The 25,923-nt window shown below is 41.4% G+C and overlaps 1 protein-coding gene across 45 annotated transcripts in view; it reads right to left on the bottom strand.

The window, feature by feature from the left end:
- MBNL1 (muscleblind like splicing regulator 1) overlaps positions 1-25,923 on the bottom strand; it is a 179,068-nt gene that overhangs the window by 116,422 nt on the left and 36,723 nt on the right. For 17 of the 45 annotated variants that reach the window (XM_083504353.1, XM_083504340.1, XM_083504342.1 and 14 more), the window contains exon 2: positions 24,203-25,295. The exons of 10 other annotated variants lie outside the window; for them this stretch is intronic. In XM_083504353.1, the coding sequence (XP_083360479.1) occupies positions 24,203-24,376 (174 nt within the window). In that variant the 5' untranslated portion in view covers positions 24,377-25,295. Of the gene's footprint in view, positions 1-24,202; positions 25,296-25,326; positions 25,464-25,923 lie in introns of those variants that run through there. 18 more of the 45 variants (XM_083504330.1, XM_083504339.1, XM_083504333.1 and 15 more) reach the window with 5 other exon arrangements.

Below are 25,923 nucleotides of genomic sequence, written 5' to 3'. Positions count from 1 at the left end.
AAAATGAAATAAAAAACAGAACCCCTGTAGATTATCAGCGCTGCCAGTCAAAACAAGAATGGCAGCCCCACGGATAAATAAGAATAAAACAGAGCCTTCTGAGGCGAAGAGCTGACAATCTGAAGGAGGAAACTTCCTTGGAGAGTGAATTTTAGCTGGAAGTATTTGGTGGTGGTGATGGAGAGGGAAGGAATCTAATCGATCATCGGGCGGGGGGTCAACTCAGATCCAAATGCTTCCGCTCCAGTAAGGTGAATCAGGTGGGATATATGATATGTGGGCATGACAGATTCTATACAACAACAACAACCTGCAACAGGCTTGATAAGCAGTGATGAGGCTTTGCTGTATTCATTACAAAACTATTCCACCTTTAGTGGGGTGCACTGAACAGCTTTCAGAATGAGCGTCGCAGGAATGTCTAGTCAAGCTGTGCCTCTACTGACTAGTCATGGAAGAAAACTGGTGTGTGTGAGAGAGAAGAGAGAAATCTCTTGCAGCAGCCACACTGTTACTCTATGTTTCCGCAGCTGGAGAAAGACCTATATAGCTGTCAGCAGTTGCTCTTACAAACAGATTTATACAAGATACAGGTCACTGGAAAAGCTCAACCTGGGGTTTAGGGGTCTGAGGCTCAGGAGCCTACTGCAGCCACCAGATCTTTCTCTACCAGACTCTCATGTCTCTCTCCAGGCCATACGCATCCCAGTGACCCTCGTTCTCCCCCACCAAAAAAAACGTTTTTGCCTGTCTGGAATGTTTCCCTGAACTCTGATATTGCATCTTGCTTCTCTGGATGGAAGATAGAGAAGGATGTCTCTCTGTGTGTACAAACTAGCCCAGCGTACAAAGGTAATTTTTTTTTTTTTTTACATTCATTTCGCCTCCCACTTTTGGACTTTCTTTGTATTTCCCCCTCCCCTCCCTCTTTCATTTCTCCATCCTTGAGAAATGCTGCCATAAAAATAAAAATAAAAACTGCTCCAAGTGTGAATATTCCTTCTAACACCTTTTGCAGTGGAGGCTGCTGCAAATCATTCAAACAGAAGTGAAATCACACTTTGTGGTTACTGTCAAATGTTCTTCCCAAAGTCTCATGTGAGCTCAGTATGGGAAGCAGAGGGGCTGTCTCTTGAAAGTGGAGAATATCGATACACTACTACGGGGTAAAATTCATTCGCTTTATTCGCAGTGTTTCTTTTTTTCCCTTTACATCTAACAGTCGCATTGCTTCTTTTCTGGATTCCTCTCTCTCTGGTGTACTTGCATGTTTTATTTATTTACTTATTTTTTTAGTTCTGTTGCTGCAGGTTTTGGTATGGTTTGTCAGAGTTGGTGATCTTTTTTTTAAAAAAATAAAAACTTAATTCAGCAAGAAGTTTGCTTACTTAAAGTCAACTTAAGTGTTACTATTAAATTCAGTAAAACCTCATAACCTATGTTTTCCTGTTAAAATGTAGCTTATTTTGAAAAGCTTGTGCAGCTACCCAGCACTGCAATCCTTGTAAATATCAATCACTGCACTTTCAGGCAAACATCTTTACAAGCCTAATTTCTCGCTGAACCTGCAATTCAGCATTAAAAAGCTACTAAAAGGACAGGACATTAAGTGCAATATAAAATAATAAAAAAAAACCTGCAACAGATCTAGGATCGTTTTCCAAACTTGTAACTATGAGGAAATCTCCACACAGAAGATAAAATGAAGATAGAAGAGGAAATGTGGAGAGGGCAGGGGGAGAAATAGCCTCTCTCTCAAACTGAACAGAGGCCAACTGAATAGGGAATACAACTGGCCTAGACTAGGTATACCATGGTAATCTGGAATTTCTAAAGTAATATAATAATAATTTATTATTTATATCCCACCATCTGGCTGAGCTTCCCCAGCCACTCTGGGGTATTGTAGGTATTGTAGTTTTGCTGGAGTAGATAGATGATTCTCCCAAACCAGCTTTTGGTCTGTTTCTTGGGTGTGGGGGGAAATTTATTGGTGATTGGATGCACGAGGGGTTAAGAATGGGGATGAACACCCAGGTCTGCATTCCACTGAAAGCAAAGGCTTGAATCTGCATTTGGATGTGCATCTCACTGAAAGTTACACCCAACGTGCAGGAATGGATGTTCATCTTGATGCGCATGATTTATTCCCATTTATTCCTAAATGCAAGACACTTCAGAGATATCCACAGAAACTGTGCAAGCAGTGGGAAATATAAAACTAAATTCCCATTTATCTTGTGCTTCCTTCCTTCCAAATGCAATTTCTTCAGCTCCCTTCCATCCAAAGATACTGAATGGAAGAAGCAGATCCATGAAACCAAGGTATATGTTCACAGAGCTGCCATATTCACTGGGACAGATGGAATATGGAAGAACTCTGGCTGCTCAGGTTGAAATGACTGGAACTACTTGAATCAGACAGGATGGGACAGGTAGCCTCCCTCCATAGTAAGATGCCAGGACTGAGTGCAGGAAACAGGGGAAATGTATGGTCAGCAGGGACTGATGCAAAGGAGCAAGAATGTTATCGTGCAGCTTAAACAACAAGCAGTTCCTCAGTTTCCTTAGTGGCCAAAGAAGACACAATAGTCTCCTGGCTCTAACTTTGTGTTGGTTCACGTCTTCACAGAATGCGCCAGGCTCCAAGTCAGACACAATTTTCATTTTGCCCTCTCCAGAAAACCCAGAACAAGGAGCAAGATGCATTTTCTCAATCAAGCACTTCAGTGCCAATTCTTAAGACTTGCTCAACATCAAACTCCAACGGATTTCCCCTTCTGTCAGGGGGTCAGTTGGGCTTTTTGTCAGTTTGTGTGGTCTTGCAAGTGGAGCTTTCAGTTCTACTTTTGCAAATTTGCTTGAAGTGGTTGGGTTTCGCTTTTGCTAATTTCATTTTTAGCCTCGGTACACTTCGCCATGGAGGGCTGGCGAAGGTTTCATTTGATTCGTTCTGTTTAGTTTCCCTTTTGTACTAAGAATATTTTCTCAAGTGATGCTCCAGTAATGTGAGGCCTGACAGAGTTCCCATTCCACTAGTCACTAGCCTTTCCCTGCAAACAGATCTGGGTTATCATAAACATTGTGAAAAGGGACGGTTCTTAGCAGCAGGAGACAGTATGTCCCCAGTTACATATAACTTAATCAGATTTTATAAATATTAGAATCATAAAGGCTTCAGGTGTATAGAGAAGCTCACAGGACTGTAGAAAACTGCCTTATAATGTGTCAGACCATTGGTCCATCTACCTTAGTATTGTCCACACTAACTGGCAACTGCTTTCCAATAAGGATATCTCCCAGACCAACCTAGATATGCCAGGAATTGTAGAGTTGAAAGGGAGCCTGAGAACCATCAAATTCAACTTGCACCAAGCTCTAACCAACTTCACCCATTGATTTACAGCATGGCTGGGTGAAATCACAATCACAGTCCCACTCCTACTATCAACTGGGAATAACCTCGGAATATGTCGAGGAAACAGGTGTGAATTAACAATGTAATCCTATACATATGTCTACTCAGAAATATGTGGGGCTACTGGAAGGTAAGAAGGTAAGTATCAGATTCAACTATATGAAGGAGGGATAGGGAACCTCTAGTCCAGCAGATGTTCTAGACTATACATGCTGGCTCACCTGAAGGCCACAGTTTGTAGTCATGTGTGGCTTGGGCCCAGGTTACCTGAAAGACAGTATTTCCCTATGCAAACCTGCCTGGGTGTTAAGATCCTTGGGTGAACACCTTCTCTTGGGCTCATCGACAACAGAGGCACAGTTGCTGGTGACACGAGAGAGGAAGAAACTTTTCCGTGGCTCCTTCCATATTGCTGAATTCCCTACCGAGAGAGGTTAGGCTGCCTCCCTCTTTTTATCCTCTGAAAACTAAGGTGCAGATAATAGTCAACACTGGGCTGCTGTCAGGGCAAACTGTACATTAATGCTGGCTTTAAATATGTTTTACAGTAATGTATTTTAACTATCATTCTTACCTAGTTTTTATTACATCATAGTTTATAAGGATGTTTTTAAATGCTGTAAGTTGCCTTGAATCCCAGTTTGGGAGAAAGGTGGACTATAAATACAGTTAGTTAGTTAATTAATTAATTAATTGATTGATTGATTAAAATAATAATAGATTCTCCATTCCAGATATCAGTTATAAAGAGCAGCAGTACTGACATGGCTCCTGACAGCCAGATGTCTGTCTATGTGGTCAGTGAATATTTTTAGAGCAATTTAAAAAAAACACACCCAATGTTCAAATTTAACTACCACTGGAGCGTTTGCCATTGTGCTCCTCTCTACAGTCATGCCAGGTGGCTTGACAGGATGGATTTGGCAGTAACTTCTATTTTAAGCTTATCTTGCCGTTTCTGTTTCTCAAAGCTGTGCTACCAAGCCACGGAAATAGCAAAAGAAAAAGAAACAAAAACAGAAAACACCTCTCCCATCTCATTTCAGAACTGCATGGGTTAAAAGGCTATTGAGCTAATATTATTTGCAAGTCTGCTTTCTCCACAAAGGCAGCCATAGTCTGACCCTGAACCCAAGTAAGCGTTTATTGTTGTACCTCTTCTGATTGTAAATCAGAGAGCATAAAAGGGGACTTAATGGGGGAAACATGACATCACGGAGTGTAGGTAGCCTTGAACCTACCTTGATTTAAATCCAGCCACCAAGTGATAGTGGAGAGCACTGCACTCCCTCGTGGGGAGAGAATGTCCTCCCTAAAGGAAATTTAAGAGTCTACATTTGCTCTAAAGAGACCTCTTTAAGCTTATGTGCAGTTTCCCCCGCAAAGGAGTGGAAGAAAAATGCATGTCCTCAATTAGTTGCTGTGTGCTCTATATTTTGCATCAGGTTTGGGTTGGATTAAACCATCTTCCCCAGCAGTTTTTCCTCTCTCAGGTCTTCTATCTAGTGTAATTACATAGTTTTATTATTATAATCATTATCACCACTTGCAAAAGGCAACAAATGCATAAATTCGTGCAATATTACGACTGCCTATGGGCACTTATTTGGGCATCAGTCTCACTGAACTCAGTGGGACTTGTTTCTAAGTAAGCCTGCATAAGATTGGAATGTAGTTCTGATTTTCTTTTGCAAAAAAAGGGGGCCAAACCTACCATGACAGCTGTACCCATGTTTGCTTATGCACTGTGGGGTAGAGGTTAGAGTACAGGACTTAGGGCGTGGGAGACCCTGGTTCAAATCTCCACTCAGCCATGAAACTCACAGGATAACCTTGGGCCGAGAGCAGGACCATAAAGAAGGCTGATCGCCGAAGAATTTATACTTTTGAATTATGGTCTGGAGGACACTCTTGAGAGTCCCAGGGACTGCAAGAAGATCAAACATATCCATTCTTAAGGAAATCAGCCCTGAGTGCTCACTGGAAGGACAGATCCTGAAGCTGAGGCTCCAATACTTTGGCCACCTCATGAGAAGAGAAGACTCCCTGGAAAAGACCCTGATGTTGGGAAAGATGGAGGGCACAAGGAGAAGGGGACAACAGAGGACGAGATGGTTGGACAGTGTTCTCAAAGCTACCAGCATGAGTTTGACCAAACTGCAGGAGGCAGTGGAGGAGCACACAGGAGTGCCTGGCGTGCTCTGGTCCATGGGGTCACGAACTAAACGGACACGACTAAATGACTAAGCAACAACAGCCACCTTGGGCCCAGTCCTTGTCTCTCAGCCCAACATACCTCTCAAGATTGTTGTGAGGGCATGAGGAGAACCATGTAGGTCACATTGAGCTCTATGGAGGAAACGTGACAAATAATTGTACCAATAACTACATAAAATATGCCTGCCCCATTCACATATAAAATGATGGGTGATCGTAGGGAGTCTAATACTACCAAAATCTGAAACCACTCAAGGAAAAGGGCTCACAATGATAGAAGCAGAGGAAAGTAAAAAGCAGAGGGTAAGGTCCCTTCACCTGAGCTAGCCATTTTTTGTGGTCATTTAAAAAAAAAAAAAGTAGATGACTCCCCCACACACAGACACACACAAAACCTGGTTCATATATGAACAGAGTGCAAATGGTGAAACATTGATTTATTCAGGAAAATAGGATTAAGGGATATAAAATCATATTTCTTCTCTCATCTTTCTTCAGTTTTTAAGAGTCCTCATTTTAGTAACTCTGTGGCACAGAAAAGTATATAAGATTATATTGGTACCACATCTGATCTGGCCTGAAACATTGGTTTATGCAGGAATATAGATTTAAGGAACGTGAAAATCTGATTTCCTCTCTTTCACTCGCACTTTCATCTTCTCTAATTGTCAGAGTCCTCATTTGAGTAACTCTATGACCTAGAAAGCCAGATAATATTATCTTGGTACCTGCCCTATGAAACCCACTCAGCACAAGTGGCTTAATTACTTATAACCATTTCCTTTTTAACAACCTATCTGCAACGTGGGTCGTAAATTAATAGAGCTGTCAGCCCTGACAAGCCACCAAAGGATTACAATCTTGCCATGGCATTATGAGTGGCTCTCACTGGACTGAATACAACCGTAGACTTATCTTTTAAAAACATGTCTGGAACGGATTAGTTTTGCACATGGCAAGTAGATGAAGCGTTACAACAGAGTCTGCATCACTCCGAGATCTCTGACCACTTCGCATTTAACAGAATTAATCTGACTAGGAGTGTGACCAATTTGGCTTCAGAGGATGATAACATTAAGGGCTTTGGAAATAACATCTAAAAAATTATAGTCTGGAATATAAAACTAAATGCCCAATTCAACTTTTTGGGAAAGAGCAAATAAATCAGGATATCTGAAAAACAATATGCTGTATTTTTTGAATCAGTTTTGGAATTAAAGGAGTCACAATCCCCTTGACTTGGAACACAAATATATGCCAGACAAATGTATGCTCTTAGCTCCAGTCTCCCTGTTTTGTCACTGTGCCCTTCAGCTGTTCCTTCATTACAAGCCATCTTAATATCTTAAAGGCAGAACCATTTGTCTTACCCATCCCTCAGTCTTAAAAAACCCTCCTGTTTTCTTTTTTCTCCTAGTTTTTAACTATGTCAGCTTTGCAGTGTCATTTTGTTTGGAAGTTCAATCTATAACAGCAGGGAATGCTGTTTGTAACAAAACTGCTAATGTTTTCAAATGTAAGTGCTTAACATCCAGTCACAAGGAAGATAAACAACTTCTGTGATCATTATATATAACCAGTGTGGTACAAATAGTATTATTCATGGAAGCACAGAAAAACGAAAAACAAAATGCATTAGCCACAGAATACAGTATCCTATGGATTTCAATTCTCATTTTTTTAAAAAAAATGTTACTAGTATTTATGACTGTCAATTATGTTTATATGTATGTGGTCAATGCCTGGTGAAAACCTCAGAACCTGTAGGGATTTTTGAGTGAGATTTCCAGTAGTCACGAGGTCAGGACTCCCATCTTTCAGGAAGATCCATTTTCAGTAGAAATACTGCACTAAAGAATAGGGAAAGAGTTCCAAAAACCGGGTGCTACTACGGAAAAGTCCCTGCCTCACTTAGCCATCTTCTTCACTTCTGCAGGTGGAGGCACCTGAAGATCACATGAAGATGCTCTTAACATGAATGCTAGTCATGATGGCTATATACTACCTCCAGATTCAATAGCATGTTTCTGAGGACCAGTCACTAAGAAATAACAGCAGGAGAAGGCCCTTGCCCTCAGGGGCACTTGCCCTCACGGTTACCCGCTGTGAGAAACAGGGTGCTCGATTAGATAGACGTTTGGTTTGATCCAACAGCATTCCACTTATAATCCAGTGGCGTCTGTGCCATGTCTCCCTTCTTGAACCTCTCTGTGACACAGAAGGGATCTTGGAATAGGAATAATTTCTACATGTCAAAGAAACTTGCCGTTCTTGCAGCAGGATATATATACATATACTAACACAGCGTTACAAACTTTTATTATTTCTAATAAATAAATTAATGCAGCATTTTAAATTCCTTCAGTTCAGAACAATTAATGGATCTATTTTGTCACTGAACCATTGCATTTTTATAACATTCCAAGTGCAGTTACTAGGTTACTCGTTATTGCTACGATTTTGCTGCTGAACAATCATATTTTTTTTACATTTCCCGTGGAGTCCCTTGATGACTTGCACAACATTTTGCGCTTCCACATTTCAAGGAATGAAATCTGCTCCTATAACGATGCTCCCAACTCCAGCTCAGAACAAGTTGGAGAAAACAAAGGGGGTGGGAAGGGAGGTTTTTTGAGGGGAAGGTATCCAGATCAGACTCAAATGTGGCGAGAGGAGCTTCACCGTCGCAGCTGGGAATATTAACCCTGAAAATGGAATGTAGCAATTCTTAGTAAGAATTGGGTAAGAAGGGGTCCACACAGCAAAAGTCCCTGCAAAATTCATGATCTAATTCTAATGAAAATGTGTACCCTTCGGCAACAGAATAGTGCAATGGTATAAGAGTGTGCATGCTTAGATCCCAATCGATTTGATCTGAAAGATTGTCAGGGATTTAATAACACCCACCCTCCAAAAATAACAAAAGGTGTCTGTTCCTCTCTTTACAATTATTTTAACCTTACTCTTTACAATTATTTTAACCTTAGAAATCCTGTGCTGCTGAACATCTTTAAAGGGTTCACACAGAGAAGCTACTTGCAAATTACCATAAGGTTTCATTCTAGCTGCATGATTACTAGTCCAGCACTAGTGATCTGATGAAAGGCACCAAAGCTTATTAATCAATTCACAAAGGCATCTGTTTGGCTACTGTGAGAACAGGATGCTGAACGACACGGGCCTTTGGCACGATCCAGCAGGGCTTTTCTTATGCTCTTATCTATCACTCAGCTGGGGAACGCCATATTAGCTATTAGTAGCGATGGGGGAGAAGTTTGATTCTGTTCACATTTAAAGGCAAATCTATCTAGCTCACACTTTCCGAAATAATACAAGGCCATCCTTTGAAATCCTCGCTCCTCCAGCCAAGGAATGTGTGCAAAAATACATCTGTTTAGGGTAGAGTGTGCATTTAAATGCATATATTCGTTAAAATATACAAAAAATGAATTGTTTTAAAGGGGAATCATTTTGCAAGTATGTGCATATGAGGCAAAGCTGCTTACAGAAAAAAATGTGTATTACAAGAAGCTCACGTTAAAATATGGATGGTATGAAAACCTCACGGTTGTTTACAAAACGAAAACTGTTTAAAAATGAAATAGTGTGTGTATATATGCACACACAAATTAATTGAAACAGCAAGTAATTAATTAAAACAGTATTAAAAATTGTTTATTTATTTTTTTATTACATTTCTATACCACTCTTCATTCGAAGATCACAGGGTGGTTTACAATATAAAGTATGTTTCAGTTTCATCAAAGTGAGGTTACGGACTATGTTGCCCTAGCTCCATTTAAGTAGTACATCTGATTGGCAAATGGATTAATGGAATTTCTCTTGAGTTCAAATCAGTCCAATCAGACAAAGACAATATTTTTAATTCATAGGGGAACTGTTACATTTTAAGTATCACTTTTGAAAGTTATGAGCACGTCCTCCTTGGAGTTCATTGGACAGCAATTTTAGCAAGAATATGGAGTTAAAAGGGATGCTTGCATCCTTATGCTTAAGAAAACAAACGACAATATGTGCTCTCTTTTTCCATTTAAAGGAAACAGTAACTAAAGTGGAGCCTATTCTTATTCTGTTCCAGAAAATTATTTCAACATGTGTCTAAAAAACTCAGGAGACTAACCTAACAGTTTCAATGAAAATTTGCTTGATATGGTAGGAAGCAATATTTGCATAAGCAAACTGGTAAAGAAATCTCTAATTTACCTGAGCTGGTTCATACTACAGTGGTGCCTCGCAAGACGAAAATAATCCGTTCCGCGAGTCTCTTCGTCTAGCGGTTTTTTCGTCTTACGAAGCAACCCTATTAGCGGCTTAGCGGGTTAGCGCTATTAGCGGTTTAGCGGTTTAGCAGCTATTAAAGGCTTAGCGGCTTAGCGGCTAAAAGGCTATTAGCGGCTTAGCGGCTTAGAAAAAGGGGGGGAGCGGAAATAAATCGGAACACTCGCAAGACGTTTTCGTCTTGCAAAGCAAGCCCATAGGGAAATTCGTCTTGCGAAGCAGCTCAAAAACGGAAAACCCTTTCGTCTAGCGGGTGTTCCGTCTTGCGAGGCATTCGTCTTGCGGGGCACCACTGTATATCTGTTAACTCAAGAAACATCCCACACCTTTAACCACTGCATTTGACAAACAAGTGATATGGTTGACTTAGTCCTGCACACAGAGCGCATATTATATTCCACTAGACAAAACGGATGGAAGAAAACTTGCATTAACTGTACTCAAGAGTGAAAGCAAAGGAATTAAAAGTCGTCATTATTTAAGTTACTTGTCTCTTCATATCGGTTGGCTTATTCTCAGTATGATTTCGGCTGAATATCACACAAAAGTTGTAGCGATGTGATCCACGCATTTTATTTCATGCTTGGAATACACCACAACATTCCCTGTATAAAAAGATGAAACGGTAGCTGGTTTGAATCAGGGCTGCAGCGTATATTTATGTGGGTGGGTGGGTGGATGGGTGACTTGAGGAGCGGGGCTTAACCCTTTCCCCCCATGCTGCTTTCTCACTGGAAAAACACACACAACTGCTGAGCTTCTATCTGCCGCCAAAACTGTTGTGTGGAGAAAATAACAGCTTCTGGGGGTATAGGGCAGTTGAAGATTGAGGGGCTGGGGTAATGCTTAGTGGTGAAATGATCAGAGTGGATTTGATTTAAATCAAATTGATTTAAATCATGAGTCAGTAAGACTTGATTTAAATCGGGTTTTTCACAGATAGACTCATTCTTGCTGGTATAATCTTAATATTTACAACCAGATAAAGGTTTCATTTTTGGAATAATAAATTTTCAGAGTAGTTTTTACAGTTATATCAAAAATTACTGCTTTGGTTATACTATTAGAAATACATAGACAGATAATTGTGAAATTATTGTGAGGTTTAATAAGTTAACTGCATTTGGACAACTTTTCTGCTGTACTTTATTGGAAGGGGGAAAACAATCATTTCCTTAATAACAATTTAAACAATTTATTTAACTAAAACAGTAACATTATGTATCCATGTTTGTTAATTGATGTGGTTAAACTTTTTTAAAAAAAACAAAACCCAAACTTAGACTGAGTTTTAGCACTCATGAAAAACTTAAAACAAATCCTTATTTCCTGATGAATAGCCTTTGGACTATTTTGCAACTTAAATATAAAACTATCTTTAGAAAGATTTCTCCTCCAAAAGCATTTTATTTTTAAAATCCAATTTAAATTTTAAAAAACCGATTTAAATAAAAAATAAAATTCTGATTTAAAAATTTAAAAATCTGATTTTTTTATTTTTTTATTTTTTAAAATTGATTGTTATCCCCCCCTGGAAATGATAGAAGCACAGTCCCATAGAATTGTAGAGTTGGAAGGGACCCAGAGAGTCAACCCCCCTTGCAATACAGGAATCCTGCCCTCAGCTGTCCCTGAGTGCGTTTGAACCACCAATCTTCTGGTTAACAGCCATATGCACTTACTCATTGCCAGGGATGAATCCCTATTACCTCTGCCCCAAACCTAGATCAAGGCCCCCCACTGCTGTTTTTTTAAAAAAAATGAGAAACATGCAGAAAATCCCAAGCACATGATTCAAACACATATTTTAACCTAGCATATTATTTGACTGAAGAACTGTCTTTAGTGCTTTGTTTTGCCAAACTAGGTGGAATTTCAGGGCCTTGCCCACCCCAAAGAAGTGTTTGCAGACTTTAAGTGGCTTAATTCTGGGATAGATCCAACCCTATTGCAGTGTTTAGCCTTTGGCAGATTTTAAATTCCTCCTGTTAAAGGAAACAGCATTTTCATTATTATTTAAAAGCCAGCAAGGGGGGGGAAACTGCGCTCCATATCTGGCATTTGTCCACCTACGTGACTAATTGATTTGGCTTAAGCGTTGTGTCTTTGAGATTCAGCACAAATTAAAAATAGATCTATTTCTATAGGGTCAAGTTACAGATATCAACTTTGCTCTTTGCTACTGGTGAACTGGGAGTTCCCATTTCAGCACAAATGCCACCACAGAGTACACTGGGATGTTGTTCTGCCTCCCCAAAACGAATATATGCTTCCGATTTGACAAGTTTTACTCCAACAAAATTACTTGCCAGCGATGGCTCCTTCTACCAAATTTACAAGAGCAAACCCAAACCTCTCACTGGCTTTTTGCAAAATCAAACTGCTGATGATTTTGGGCTAAGTAAACTCAGAACCAAACTCTTAGAAGGGCAGTAAGTTACTATAAAGAGTTAGTATAAAATGTCCCTCACAAGCAGTAACATTTGAGTATGGTGTTACCTCTATTAACGGCTGTTCTAAAGCTCTTTGGCTGATTTAAGGACTCGTGTATCACATACAGTATTCCAAGCTGAAGAAGCACTTGTTTACCTTTCAATGGGGGTGATCAGACAGCAGACTGAAACATACCTATAGATATTTGGGTGAGTTGCAGAAGATTAGTGAGGATTCCTGACTCCCCCAGTAGAGTCAGGGGGTTGGACTCGATGGCCCTTGTGGTCTCTTCCAACTCTATGATTCTATGATTCTATGATTAACAATAGCAAAGGAAAATCCAAGGCAAAATAATAATAATCAGCCATGCCTAATACTTTACCAACTGTGAAGACTCAAGCTCTGTTTACCTGTAAAATATGAGCATTTAATGGTCATCTTGGCCAAGTCTTTGTGCAACTCTGCTGGCCAGTTTTGTTTTGTTTTGTTTATGAAATTTATATCTTGTATTTCATCACAGATGATCTCAGGGCTGGTAGCAACAATTTCATTGCAATACAACAACAACAACAACCACACACACAGAGAGAGAGAGAAAGAGAGAGAGAGAGAGAGAGAGAGAGAGGAGGGTGGTGGAGGAAACCATTATGGAAACAGTAAAATTACAGAACACTACTTTGTCTCTCCTATCTGTCCCGACACAGGTCAAAAATAATCATGTTGAAATGCAGGGAGAGGAAAAGGCCAAAAGGTGGACAACATTGCCACCAGGCAATTGGGGAGGTGACTGTATCCCAGAGCAGGGGTGCCACTGCCAAAAAGGTCCTGTAACTTCACGGAATTATGGTGTCATCAAAACATACTCCATAACTGATCTTAAAATACAGACAGGGAAATACAGGCAGAGGCATTCCTTCAGGTTATCAGGTCCCAAACTGTTCAGAGCTTTATACATCAAAACTAGCACACTGAATTAATCTCTATAATGAACAGGCAGCCAGTATTTGGTATCATAAGGACAGGCTAATATGGCTCTGTGCAAAAAGGTTCAACAATACTCTAGCCACTGCATTTTGTACCAGCAGCAGTATCTGAATGGTATTCAAGGCCAGATCCACCATACAGAACTTGACATATGCTGAACCGACAATATTCATGTGTCGTAGGAATCTTGGCCAGGGCAAGATAAGGAACAGGCTTTGACTTGATGTTACCAATACGATGCATGGAGGAGATGTGAGCTGGCAGCAGCCATGACATCTTGTTAAACCCACAGGGCAAACAGAAGTTAATACGACTCACTTATGCTTGATGGCTTGACACTGCAACCCTAAAGAGAGTTGCTTGGAAGTGTGTCTTACTGGAATCAATGGGACTTAACTTCTAACTGAACGCAACTAAAGACTGTGCTGCTAATCAGATTTTCCTTCCCTTTATTTGCTCAGTGTGGCGCACCTGTAGGTCATGCTAAACGAGACCTATTTGAAAAAAGATGCACTGTGAAAAAGCATCAAAAATTGATGTTGCACAAACATCTTGTGTTAACTACGTATTGGTTCCCGTTTTCCTTTTCTCTTCATCACAATTTGTATCTGAGATCCAGCAAAATAATAATAAGAGTGTCGGCTGTTTGCTGGAATTTCTGTTATTTAGGTTCCTACCATTTTAAGTGTATTTGCTATAAGTGATATATATCCCCCCCCTTTCCCCCCGCCTTTTTTGCTCTCAATTGGCTCGCTATATGTCTCTTTGCTTTTCGCCCTGGAGAAGTTCACACTTTAAAATGATTCAGTCCTAAAACTTGACAGCAAGTATGCTACCATAAGCTCAGCCTTTGTATTTTTGTAATGATGTGGACACTGAGAACTTAAAGAGTCGACAAGCTTATTTCACGCCTGCAGTGTGTGACATAGTTTGGGGTGGGGGGAGAGATAAAGGAACAGCTTAAAAACTCAGCTGACCATGTTTAGTTTGAAGGAAGTGGGTGGAGGAAGCTCTATATACTCAGCTGATTACCCGTCACAGTGTGTTTATCTTCTCTCTTTAATGCACTTGTGAAGCAGAAAGGACTTGCAAGATGTAAACAGAAAAACAAGAGACAGAGACACCAATAAGCTGACTGCTGGTGCATGCTGTAAATTATGGAATCTAGCTGTCAGCACAGTACCCAACATGTCCTTTAGATTCCAGATTAGTCATTGTTTTGTTTTGTCTGAAACTGATAACTAACCTATATGATTTTAGGTTCGCCCTGCCCTTCCTCCAAGGACTTAGGGTGCCATACAAAGGTCTTGCTCCCCTTCTATCCTGTAAGGTAGGTTAAGATGAGAAATTGCGACTAGGCCAAGGTCGCCCAGCAAGATTTACAGCTAAGTGTGAGGCTGGATTTCTCCCGCACAACAGTTTAACCGCTATAACACACTGCCTCCTCTCTGAGGCACAACAAAGACATGGAAGTGATTTCCAGTGGCTAAAGGCCCTTTTGTGTCTCACTCGTACCTCAATATCCCATAAAAGCCCATCTCTCTCTTCCTGCCATACGCACTTGTTTGGACAAGCGATATGAGTTCTGATTCGAAATGCCCTTCCCTGGGAGCAAACTGCACTCAAAATAATGGCACTTATTTCTCAGTAGACATCAACAAGATTGAACTGTTTACCTTGTGTGAGCAGTGCAGATGCTAAGGAGGAACAGAAAAAGTGGACAAAGAATATGGATATCTATTTTCCTCCACAGAATTTATTTTATGTACAATGCTCAGAGCTTGTTGCTGATAAGAACTGCACAGCTTTTAGAAGACATCTGAAGGCAACCATGTATCAGGAAGTTTTTTATGTTTGACATTTTATTATGTTTTTATATGTGATGGAAACCACCTAGAGAGGCTGGGGGAACCCCGCCAAATGGGCGGGATATATACAATAAAAGTAATAATAATAGTACACATACAAACACCTCTTTGAGCCTCCCAGTGCAACCGTTATACACTTCTGATTCCTTTCTGTGTAGAGCCTAGGAGAAGCAAAAATGGACGTAAAGCTAAAGAGCATGGCTGGGTTCAGATGGTCAGGAAGTTACTTGCACTTTTAAAAATTGGGAGATATATATCTCCACGCCCCAGTTATGTAGTCTATTCCATTCCTAAAGTGGAATAATAACAGCAAATTTATCTGAGATGCTGGAAGCTAGTCAGCTGCCAACCAAAATGGTGCCACCTAGTTAAGTCTTTTTAAGTAGCTTCTACATGACTCTCCAATTTGTCTGACGCAGCTCTCAATTCAACTTTTGCATACACAGTATGATGGCCATCATGTGGTGAAAATCACACAGACTTCAATAACATTCAAGCATGGGTAACAAAGGTTTAGCAGTTTAGTCCTAGCAAGAAATAATTTGAGGTCCGTAGGTAAAAGTGTTCCTGCACGTCGGAACAGAAAACAGCAGTTAGTCCCCTGGGAAGTAACAAGGCAGACATTAGAGTGAATGAAGCTTTCAAATGTTTTAAGCTGAGGCAAGCTGAGTTTTAACGGGAGGCAATTCCTGCTGCAGTTCAAAGAAACAAAATCACGCTTCCACAATTTGTTTCTTGACCGACAACCAAATAAAGCTTACGCTACCATGAAATTAGGCAAAATCAAATAGTTCAAATTTGTTGCTTCTTTTCATCCCACAAAACTTACATAATTTGAAACTATTATTTTAAAAGGGATCTTCTTCCTCTGAGAGGCTGAATGCGAATATTAAACAAGTTGACCTCAGGAACTTCTTGTGCTAGATGGAATTTTCCACCCCATTAGCCACTTCACTGAGGGTAACCAACATGGGGCCCCTCCACATGTTGTTGGGACTACAATTCCCATCAGTCCCTGCAAGCACGACGTTGGCTATCCTTGCACTATGCCATACCAGCCAGTTCAACTACAGAAACTAAATCAATTAGCAGTGCCCCAGGCATAGGTCTTTTCTATCTTCTTTATGTGATCTTTCCAAGTGGAGATCCCAAGGATCAAACCTGGCACGTTCTACATGCAAAACATCTGTTCTACCACCAAGATAGATTCCCTCCCTGTTGTTTTTTATCAATAATAATAATACTAATTTATTTATACCCCGCCCATCTGGCTGGGCTTTCCCAGCCACTCTGGGTGGCTTCCAACAAAATATTAAAATACAATAGACCGTCAAACATTAAAAGCTTCCCTAAACAGGGCTGCCTTCAGATGTCTTCTAAAAGTTTGGTAGTTGTTGTTCTCTATGACATCTGGTGGGAGGGCATTCCACAGGGAGGGGGGCCACTACCAAGAAGGCCCTCTGCCTGGTTCCCTGTAACTTGGCTTCTTGTAATGAGGGAACTGCCTGAAGGCCCTTGGCGCTGGACCTCAGTGTCCAGGTACAACGATGGGGGTGGAGACACTCCTTCAGGTATACAGGACCGAGGCCGTTTAGGGCTTTAAAGGTCAGTACCAACACTTTCAATTGTGCTTGGAAACGTACTGGGAGCCAATGTAGGTCTTTCAAAACCGCTGTTATGTGGTCTCGGCGGCCGCTCCCAGTCACCAGTCTAGCTGCCACATTCTGGATTAGTTGTAGTTTCCGGGTAACCTTCAAAGGTAGCCCCACATAGAGCTACCCTCTATTCATTTCCCTCCCCCCCCTCACACACACTATATACAGGGTGAGTCCTTTAAAAGAGGTCCCATAGATACAGAGTACACATGTTCCACGGGGCCTCTTTTAAGACTCACCCTCTGTTTGTGGGTGTGGGTTTCAGTAGGTGGCCATCTAAAAAACTGCATTTTTATCTTTGAACCAAATGCCCCTGGGTCCATGCAGTGGTACCTGGGAGCATAGCCAAAGACTGAAACAGCACAGCTGAAGGTTCTGCCATTTCACAGGGTCTCCTCAGAAAGTGTTTGCTTTGCCTGCTACAATATTCTAAAAATAGCAAAAGCATATTGGGCGATATCCATCTTGCACTCAAATGCAGCTGCTAGACAAGAACTACAAACATTCTGCCTTACCTTGATCACCTTTTATCAGGTGGAGAGCTTGCTAAATGTTTATTTTTTTAACCTAAACAAGTCACATATATACACACCCTCTGAGTAATAACTGGTTTTCCCCCCCATTAACACTCTCATAACATAGGCACGCTCAAACCTTCAATGTCCTTTCCAATATGAAAGGCTGCTAGCCTTCAGAACTAATTTACTATTATTTTCATATGCATTTTAGAGGTGGTTAAATGTTTTTATAACTGTTTAGATTAACAGTTTTGTAACTGTTTTTCCTACTGAGGTGTTTGTACAGAAAATATACCTCACATAAATGTAATCATCACCAAACTTTTTAGTTCATGATGTACAACGTATAGCTTATTTTGCAATATACATCTTATTTTTACAGAAACGTTTTACTTGCTGTTCATTTTCAACAGTTTAAGTTTGTATTATTATTTTTTTGCCACGAGGCAGAAAAGACCAGACTGACCTCAGAATACAACCTTGTTTTTCCCCTTTAATTGCCCGAAAGCCTGCATAATAAATAACAACGGTAATCTTTACTTACATTAAAGCTAATTACAAACAGGGGGTGCAGGAGTATTTATTTTCCTGCTGGGAGTAGGGCAGAAATTCAGTAACAATCCTGGCCTATAAAGGGGTTCAGAAAGATTCTGAGGCAGGACAAAGAATAGACTGTAAAATATTAAAATGTTTACTTATTAAAAGCTTGGCATTGCCTGCTTTCGACTCCCATATGTCAGACATCTCAAGGTGCATGCTAGCAATGTTTCAGCCAATGCCATTCATGCTTTAGCAATGTGCAGATTAGACTACTGTGATACCCTCTACATGGGGCTACCTTTGAAAACAGTTCAGAAATTTCAGCTTGTGGCGAGAATATGGCAGCCTGCCTGCTGACAGAAACGGATAGGATCTCTCATATTTCACCTATTTTGAGACAGCTGCACCGGCTGCCAATTCGTTTCTAAGCCCAACTTGAAGTGTAAGTCCTGACCTTTACAGTCCTAAACAGCTTAGGTCCTGATTAATCTCAGGCAACATCTTCTCCTATTACACACACACACCCCTTTTCAGGGTGTCCTGCTCCAGATTCTCTCTTACGGAGAGGCTAGGTTAAGCCTCTACAAGGAACAGAGCCTTCTTGGTGGTAGCTTCGATGCTCAAACGCTCTTCCAAGAGAGGTCAATTTAGCCTCTCCACTGCCATCCTTTCCAGAACAACAGTAGACTTTGCATTGCCATCTGCTGAACTAGTTTTTGTTGTGGTTTATTAGGATTTTATTAAATTTGTTTTATTTGCTGATTACCTTTCATTTTTTCGTAAATCACACATCACTATAAATAATCAATATGCATATGAAGACACATAACTTGGTACAGGTTGCCTCACTACTACCTTGTTCCATTTGGTGGAAAACCTGGTCTGCTAAACTATTATAGAGTCATGTAAGTTATATGAGTGTGCTGAGGTTATCGGTATCAGATAACCACTGATTCCTCCAGTCCAGTGATGCCTGCGTATTTTGCTGGTCACTAAGGTATTGGCCAGATGCCATGATCTGAACCTAGGACCTTCTATATATACAACATGGGCCCAACCACTGAGCTCTGGAGCTTTCTTCATAAATTATGGGACTCTGGCCACAGGGAGGAGACGAAGGGCTCTACGATTTAATCCATTGACCTGAGATTGATAGCCGCATGGATCAAGCCCCAAGAGACAATTCTTAAGATTTAACATTTCAAAAGATCTTGCATTAAGGTGAAAACTCTGATTTGTAATGTGCTTGAAAGAAATCTTCTGATTCGGTTCCATCGTTTGAAAGTATACTCAGGCTTAATTAACATATGTGTTAGCACACTTGCCAAGCTTTACATTCCCCCTCCTGGATATATATATATATATATATGCGCATGCCAGTAGGGAGTCATACATGTGATGCACTAACTAAGCAAATGAGTGAAAGTAATTTGCTATGGTGTTAAAATGGGAAGTATCTGGGGATTGCATCTGTCTTCAGGATTTTGAGTCTTCCAAATAATGAGTAATCTCCAAGGGTCTGTGTTTATTACCAATTTATGCCAGAATATGCTGGTCGAGGTTAAATGATAATCTTATTTATGTGAGAGTAACGATGCACAAACATATCTGTTGGACTCACAGCTTTTCTGTATTATAGCACAGTTGCTTAGAGCTTGGCGTTGATAACGCCAAGGTTGCAGGTTCAATCCCTGTGTGGGACAGCTGCATATTCCTGCATTGCAGGGGGTTGGACTAGATGATCCCTCAGGGTCCCTTCCAACTCTACAATTCTATGATTCCATTTACAGTGGTGCCTCGCAAGACGAAATTAATCCGTTCTGCGAGTCTCTTCCTCTTGTGGTTTTTTCGTCTTGCGAAGCACGGCTATTAGTGGCTTAGCGGCTATTAACGGCTTAGCGGCTTAGCAGCTATTAACGGCTTAGCAGCTTTAAGAAAAAGGAAACAAACTCGCAAGAACTCGCAAGATGTTTCATCTTGCGAAGCAAGCCCTTAGGGAAATTCGTGTTGCGGAACGACTCAAAAAACGGAAAACTCTTTCGTCTTGCGAGGCATTCGTCTTGCGAGGTACCACTGTATTAGATTTGCAACACATCTTTTAGGAAAACGTCTTAGAAGGTGGCTTGCGAAACACTGAAAAAACAAAATTTTGTATGATCAATCAAAACCAAAATAAAGTCACACTACATTGTTGTGTGCGTGGATTTTCAATTTCACCAGACTCTACATTCTGGGCATGACAACTCTATCATTGCTTAATGGGTGCTAGTTCTAGGGTGGTTGTGGAGCCTCGAGCAAGATACCACACCAACTTCCATGCATGGTGGGAGTTTGAAAACCAGAATCCACTCCAAGAAGTCTCCTTTGCAATTCCTCCTCACAACAGAACACTTGTTCCCATGAGCAGTCAACTCCCATAAGCAGTTAAACCAGCCTTGTGAATAGTTCCATAAAAAGCAAAATTTCGTGATCAAGGGACATAAAATGTTTAATTATAGTTTGACTGCAGCTGCACACCATTTGTGGCCCAACAAAATTTTCATTTTGTGTCCTATTCAACGTTTTAAAGCAGGTGTGAGGAACCTCTGGCCCTCCAGATGTTGCTGAGCTACAGTTTCCACCATCCCTGGCCATCGCTGGCACCGATGTGAGTTACAGTTCCTCAACATCTGGTGGGTCAGGTCTTCCCCACACCAGTTTAAAAGTTTCCATGCTTAGGCATCAAGAAATCATCCATCCTTGCCACAGAAGACTGAAGTCCCCTTCAGACTCTACAGGGGAGCAGGGATGCTGTTATCTGAACTAGCCAGATGTTTAACTGATATTCAATCACAGTCAGTCCATTATTTAGCACTGTCTTGCCCAAAAATGACAACTAGACATTTCCTTTTGGTGACTGTAACATTGGTTTAAGAAGCCATTTGGAGCCTGGCTTATATATCTGAGTTTCTAACACTGAACTCAACCCTTCCCTGTATAGTCTGTTGCTTTGTATTGAAAATCCACGTTTTTAAATGGCTGAGAGTATGGTCCGAAGGCACTTACCTTGCTGGTGCTAAGAACGCCTGAGCCTGGGGTAAAGGAAGTTACCTTATATAGAGTCGGAGCAATGCTCCATCTAGCTCAGTACTGGCTACACTAACTTCCAACAGCTCTCCAACATTTCAGGCAGGAGTCTCTCCCAGCTCTAACTGGAGATGCCAGGGACCTGGGACCTTCTGCAAGAAAAGTACGTGCTCTACCACTGAGCTACAGCCTTTCCCCATTCCAGAACACCGAATGAATGGAAGACACCCCAGAAACCACACGTTTCACCTTGGGTTCCGTAAAGGATGAGAAGTGAGATACAAATATGAGAAAACAAATCACTTGTTTTATTCCACCATTGTAAGTTGCTGTGGGTTAAACCACAGAGCCTAGGACTTGCCGATCAGAAGGTTGGCGGTTCGAATCCCCGCAACAGGGTGAGCTCCCATTGCTTGGTCCCTGATCCTGCCAACCTAGCAGTTCGAAAGCAAGTCAAAGTGCAAGTAGATAAATAGGTACAACTCCAGCGGGAAGTTAAATGGTGTTTCCGTGCACTGCTCTGGTTCGCCAGAAGTAGCTTAGTCATGCTGGCCGCATGACCTGGAAGCTGTACGCCGGCTCCCTCGGCCAATAAAGCGAGATGAGCGCCACAACCCCAGAGTCGGTCACGACTGGACCTAATGGTCAGGGGTCCCTTTACCTTTAAGTTGCTCCAAGAGTTTCAGCAGAACTGAAGGGGAGGATATACAATTTTATAAACAAATAAAACGATTGGGGGTGGGGAGGAAAAGAACAATCTCTCTCGTAGTTTGCAAAAGCTTCCAGTTTGGCAAAAGCTCTTGAAACGGGTTTGGAACAGGGCTGGTGAGAGGTGGCATGGCAGAGTCACCAAGACCCAGATAGAGAAGCTTGGAGGGCCACATCTGGTTGCAGGGACTGACACTCCTTACCCATGGCCTATGGCTAAGGTGTAGTATTGAGTGTCTCTCACCTGCCCTTTGTGCTGCATCCCTCAGTCATTGCAACAACAGCTTGCACAATGGTACCCGTAATCAAATGAATGGAAGTTACCTAGCAGCAACGCTTAATGGAGAGCTTTCCTAATCCTTAAGAATGGCTATGGTTGCCAAGCAGCAGAACGAAACGACAAATGCTTGGCTCACTAGCTTTGGCAACCAAGGCTCCCGGGGCTAACAGAAATTTGTGCGCTAGCTATGGAGCATCCGAAAACAGCAATAGACAGATAGATAGGCAGGCAGATGATCGTCACTCCAACATGGCCTATGTGGCTGACAAGTAGTATTACAACGTTATTCTACAGCAAGAAAATCTAAGCTGACCTTGAGTGTGATATGGCCAAATGGCAAGTCACAACCCACAACATGCCTTCAGCCACCAAAGCAAACATAGAGCAGAGAATTTACTTTTCTCACAGTTCTGGCAACTGCTGTCCAGTCAGTATGAACAAGTCCAGTCATAAACGAGGCAGAGCTGAACATTTGCCCCTTCACAGCCTAATTTCAAGTCCAAATATTTGGCTGGAATGGCAGCCCTATTTCATTTTTAAAACAAGCAAACATACATTTCTCCTTCAACTTCCACTTTGTCCAGCTATAGGTTCATCAATTACAGGCATCACTTCTTTAGACATTACATCAGGGGCAGGAAAAGTGTGTGTGTGTGTGTGTGTGTGTGTGTGTGTGCATGACTCAACCACGTATTGATTTCTCACTGCTCTGTAACATGCAAAAGCCATCCTGGCTCTCAACCAGATTCAGAACCCTAAATGAAGCCTAAATACTTGCATTTAAATCAGTTCAGTTCCATTTAAGTCAATCAGACTAAGCAATTTGAAATTCAAGCCCTTTACCTGCATGGACTGTGGAATGTTGAGGTCAAGGTGCATTGAGCGTAAGCCTATGCACAGTGGCGTAGTGTGGGTTGTCAGCACCCGGGGCAAGGCAAGTAATTTGTGCCCCTTCTGCCCTAGGGGCAGAGAGCTGCGAGTGCGAGCGCCCCCCCCCTCAGATGTTGCGCCCGGTGCGGCCGGCCCCCTGCACCCCCCACGCTACGCCATTGCCTATGCATTTTTACTTGGAAGTAAATTCCACCATGTTCAATGGGGATTACTCCCAGGTAAGTGCATGCTAGACTGAAGCCCTAATCTGTATGCTCAAAGGAACATATGCCTTATGGCAGACCACTGGTATACCTAGCTCAGTATTTCCAAGGCTGAATGGCAGAGACGCTACAGGGTTTCAGACAAGGAACAATTCCAGCCATACAGATGCCAGGGAGTGAACTTGAAACCTTCTGCATGCAAAGCAGATGCTCCACCACTTAGCTACAACCTGTCTCCCAAATAAACAAGTCTGGGATTTCAAACATAGTAAACTAGGGCAGAAGATAAGTCTCAAGCCTGACTGATGGAAGCAGGAACATATTTGAAAACAGCAATTCTAGACATTATCCATTTTCCTGAAGCAGTAAGATATCCATAGAGCATTAGCTATAGTTCTCTTTCATAAGTGCAGAAACATGGTTTTCAAATCCAATATTTAAACAGGCGATCCTTTCATAAGCTGAGACTTATACAAGTGATCTTTTAATTGAGAATTTTAGTGAAATGTTAACGAAGGAAATTCTCAGACTTTGTGACTGCTGACTACACACAGCAACTATCTAGGTATGCTCTCAGCACCAAACAATTGTTCAGAAGACATGGCCTTTAGTTTGAGGACTCTAATTTTTTTCACTTTAAGCACACACAGAGAATTAACCGTTGAATTTTTTCTACAAAAGAAAAAAAGGCAGAACCCTTTCATGTCCTAATGACTAACAAAATTATTGCTGTAAGAGCTTTCAGAGTAGATAATCCCAGCCTTTAACAGTTCAGACCTGAGTCCATCTTTCAGTCTAAACATGAATTGTATTTGCTTTTTGCAGTACTATGGACTAACACTCTTCTGAGGTGCACAAATGGTGCTTCTTAACATTCCAACTTAAAGATACACTGTAATTCTAAGGATGAAGGAACTATAATAAACTGCAAGAATACAGAGCCTAGCCCTTCTGAAAACCCCCACACTCTCTCCCTGCCTTAAAGTGTAATTATTAAAACCACAACCTCATTAATAAGATTAAAAAAATAGCATCCTTTAAAACTCAATTGCTTCAGTGATTACAACTGTTTCAGTCATTATTTTTGTCTTAGCTTTGAAAAGAATGATAATATTTACTCACTTTCAATGAATCAAAGCAGGCGATTACGCGTCCATTTTCAACTTGGCAGCTTTTCGATGGATGTGCAAATTTACATTCCGTATCTGGACGTGAGCAAGTCCCTCTTTGGAACTCACGACACACTTCCAGTGTTAGCCATTTTGTGTCCCGGATTGGTGTGACACTTACAGCCATGTTTAGATTTTTTTTTACAGGTAGTTAAAATTGTCAATGAAACAAACAAATTAAAAAAAAAGGAGAGAAGAGGCCAAACTGATAAGACTGGAAACGATGAAAAATGCCACCTCCAAAATGCTGCCCCCAAAGCCCCCAAAGCCCAACGTTAAAAGATGTAAAGTTGTGTTGTCGCAACAGCAAGGAATAGATTTCCCACTAGAAAGTCACAGCGCAAAACTGTCAATCAGAAGAGGGGGGTGGTTTTGGAACTTAAGGTCGTCAGAAAAATGAGCATTTAAAAGTGTGGCCTGGAATGAGCCTTGTTCTCTCAGTAAACCATTCTTGAGTGCCAAATTGGGAGGCCAAAATGCAAGCAGCAGAACGTGGGAGACCCTTCAGCAGAGAATTTCCAAGCTGCTCTCAGGAAAAAGTTGCCTGAAAGGGGAATCTCCACACGGCTGAATCTGCAATTGTTATTATTAATTTTATTATTGAGATTTCGATTTATTCAATTTTTTTGGTGTGGCGCAATTGGTATCGATTAGTTTGGCACAGACAGATGCAGCAGTTTAAAGAGATAAATCAAGGAACGGTTTATTTTGCTCCTCCTCTCTTTGATATTTTTTTTTCCTTTCTGGCAGAAGATTATCTCACTTTTCCAGCAAACTTTTGTTGTTGTCGTTATGCTTATTATTTCTAAAAAGAATAACTAAAGCAGCCTAGGGCAATGCCTGATGCTTAGAGCTTTTTTCTCTCTCTCTTTCTCTTTCTCTTGATTATAAGTAGAAATGAGGGGAGGGGTGGCTGGGCTAGAGGTGGCGAGTGGATGAGCTGTCGTCGCAGTCTAGCTGGCAGCAAGCAAGGCAAAAAGCAGAGTCTGCTCTAGAAGCGGTTCCAAGCAGCAGAGACGTCAGGAAAGGCACTTCTTAGTACCAACCTGTAGAAAAAACAGATACGTTAAAATTTACCAAGCAGCACTTCACTGATGTCTCACAGCATAATCACGTCGCCATGTGCTCCTCTCTGCCTTACTACTCTCTACACAGCATGATTCCCCACCCCCCCTTCTCGGTCTCAAAACAAAACAAAAAATACTTACAGTGCAGCATATTGCAGCCGGCCATCGTGGGCTTATTAAAAAGGGGGCCGTTCTCCCCTTCTGAAGCAAGGCATGATGATAGGGAGATAACCAATCACAGACAGTGTTGCAGCAATATTCTGGGCAGAAAGCCAGTCGTGTGGGCTGTCTTATGAAAGGTCGCGCCTGTCAGACGTTCATTGCTATGCTATAAGCAGAGAAGACGTCCATCAGATGCGACTTTATTCCACTGCAAGAGGACGACCATGTGGGTTTTGAAATTTACCCAACATGCAGCGTGTGGAATAAACCATGTTAGCTGTTGTTTTTCCCAAACATCTTCCAACTCCAGCACCAAGTGCTTGCAGAGTCCAGGCAGAGGAAAGGGGGTGGGCTGCAGAGCAAGGGGGGGGGGGATAAAAAGGAAAGCAGGAAAAGCAGCAAGCTTCCCAACTGCAGGTCACATTTAGGCTGCTTTTCTCCCCGC

This window comes from Podarcis liolepis (genome assembly GCF_965112155.1).
Source record: "Podarcis liolepis genome assembly, chromosome: 5".
Lineage (NCBI taxonomy): Eukaryota > Metazoa > Chordata > Lepidosauria > Squamata > Lacertidae > Podarcis > Podarcis liolepis.
The sequence above is the reverse complement of the archived record's forward strand: the minus strand, read 5'-3'. Positions and strand labels throughout refer to the sequence as shown.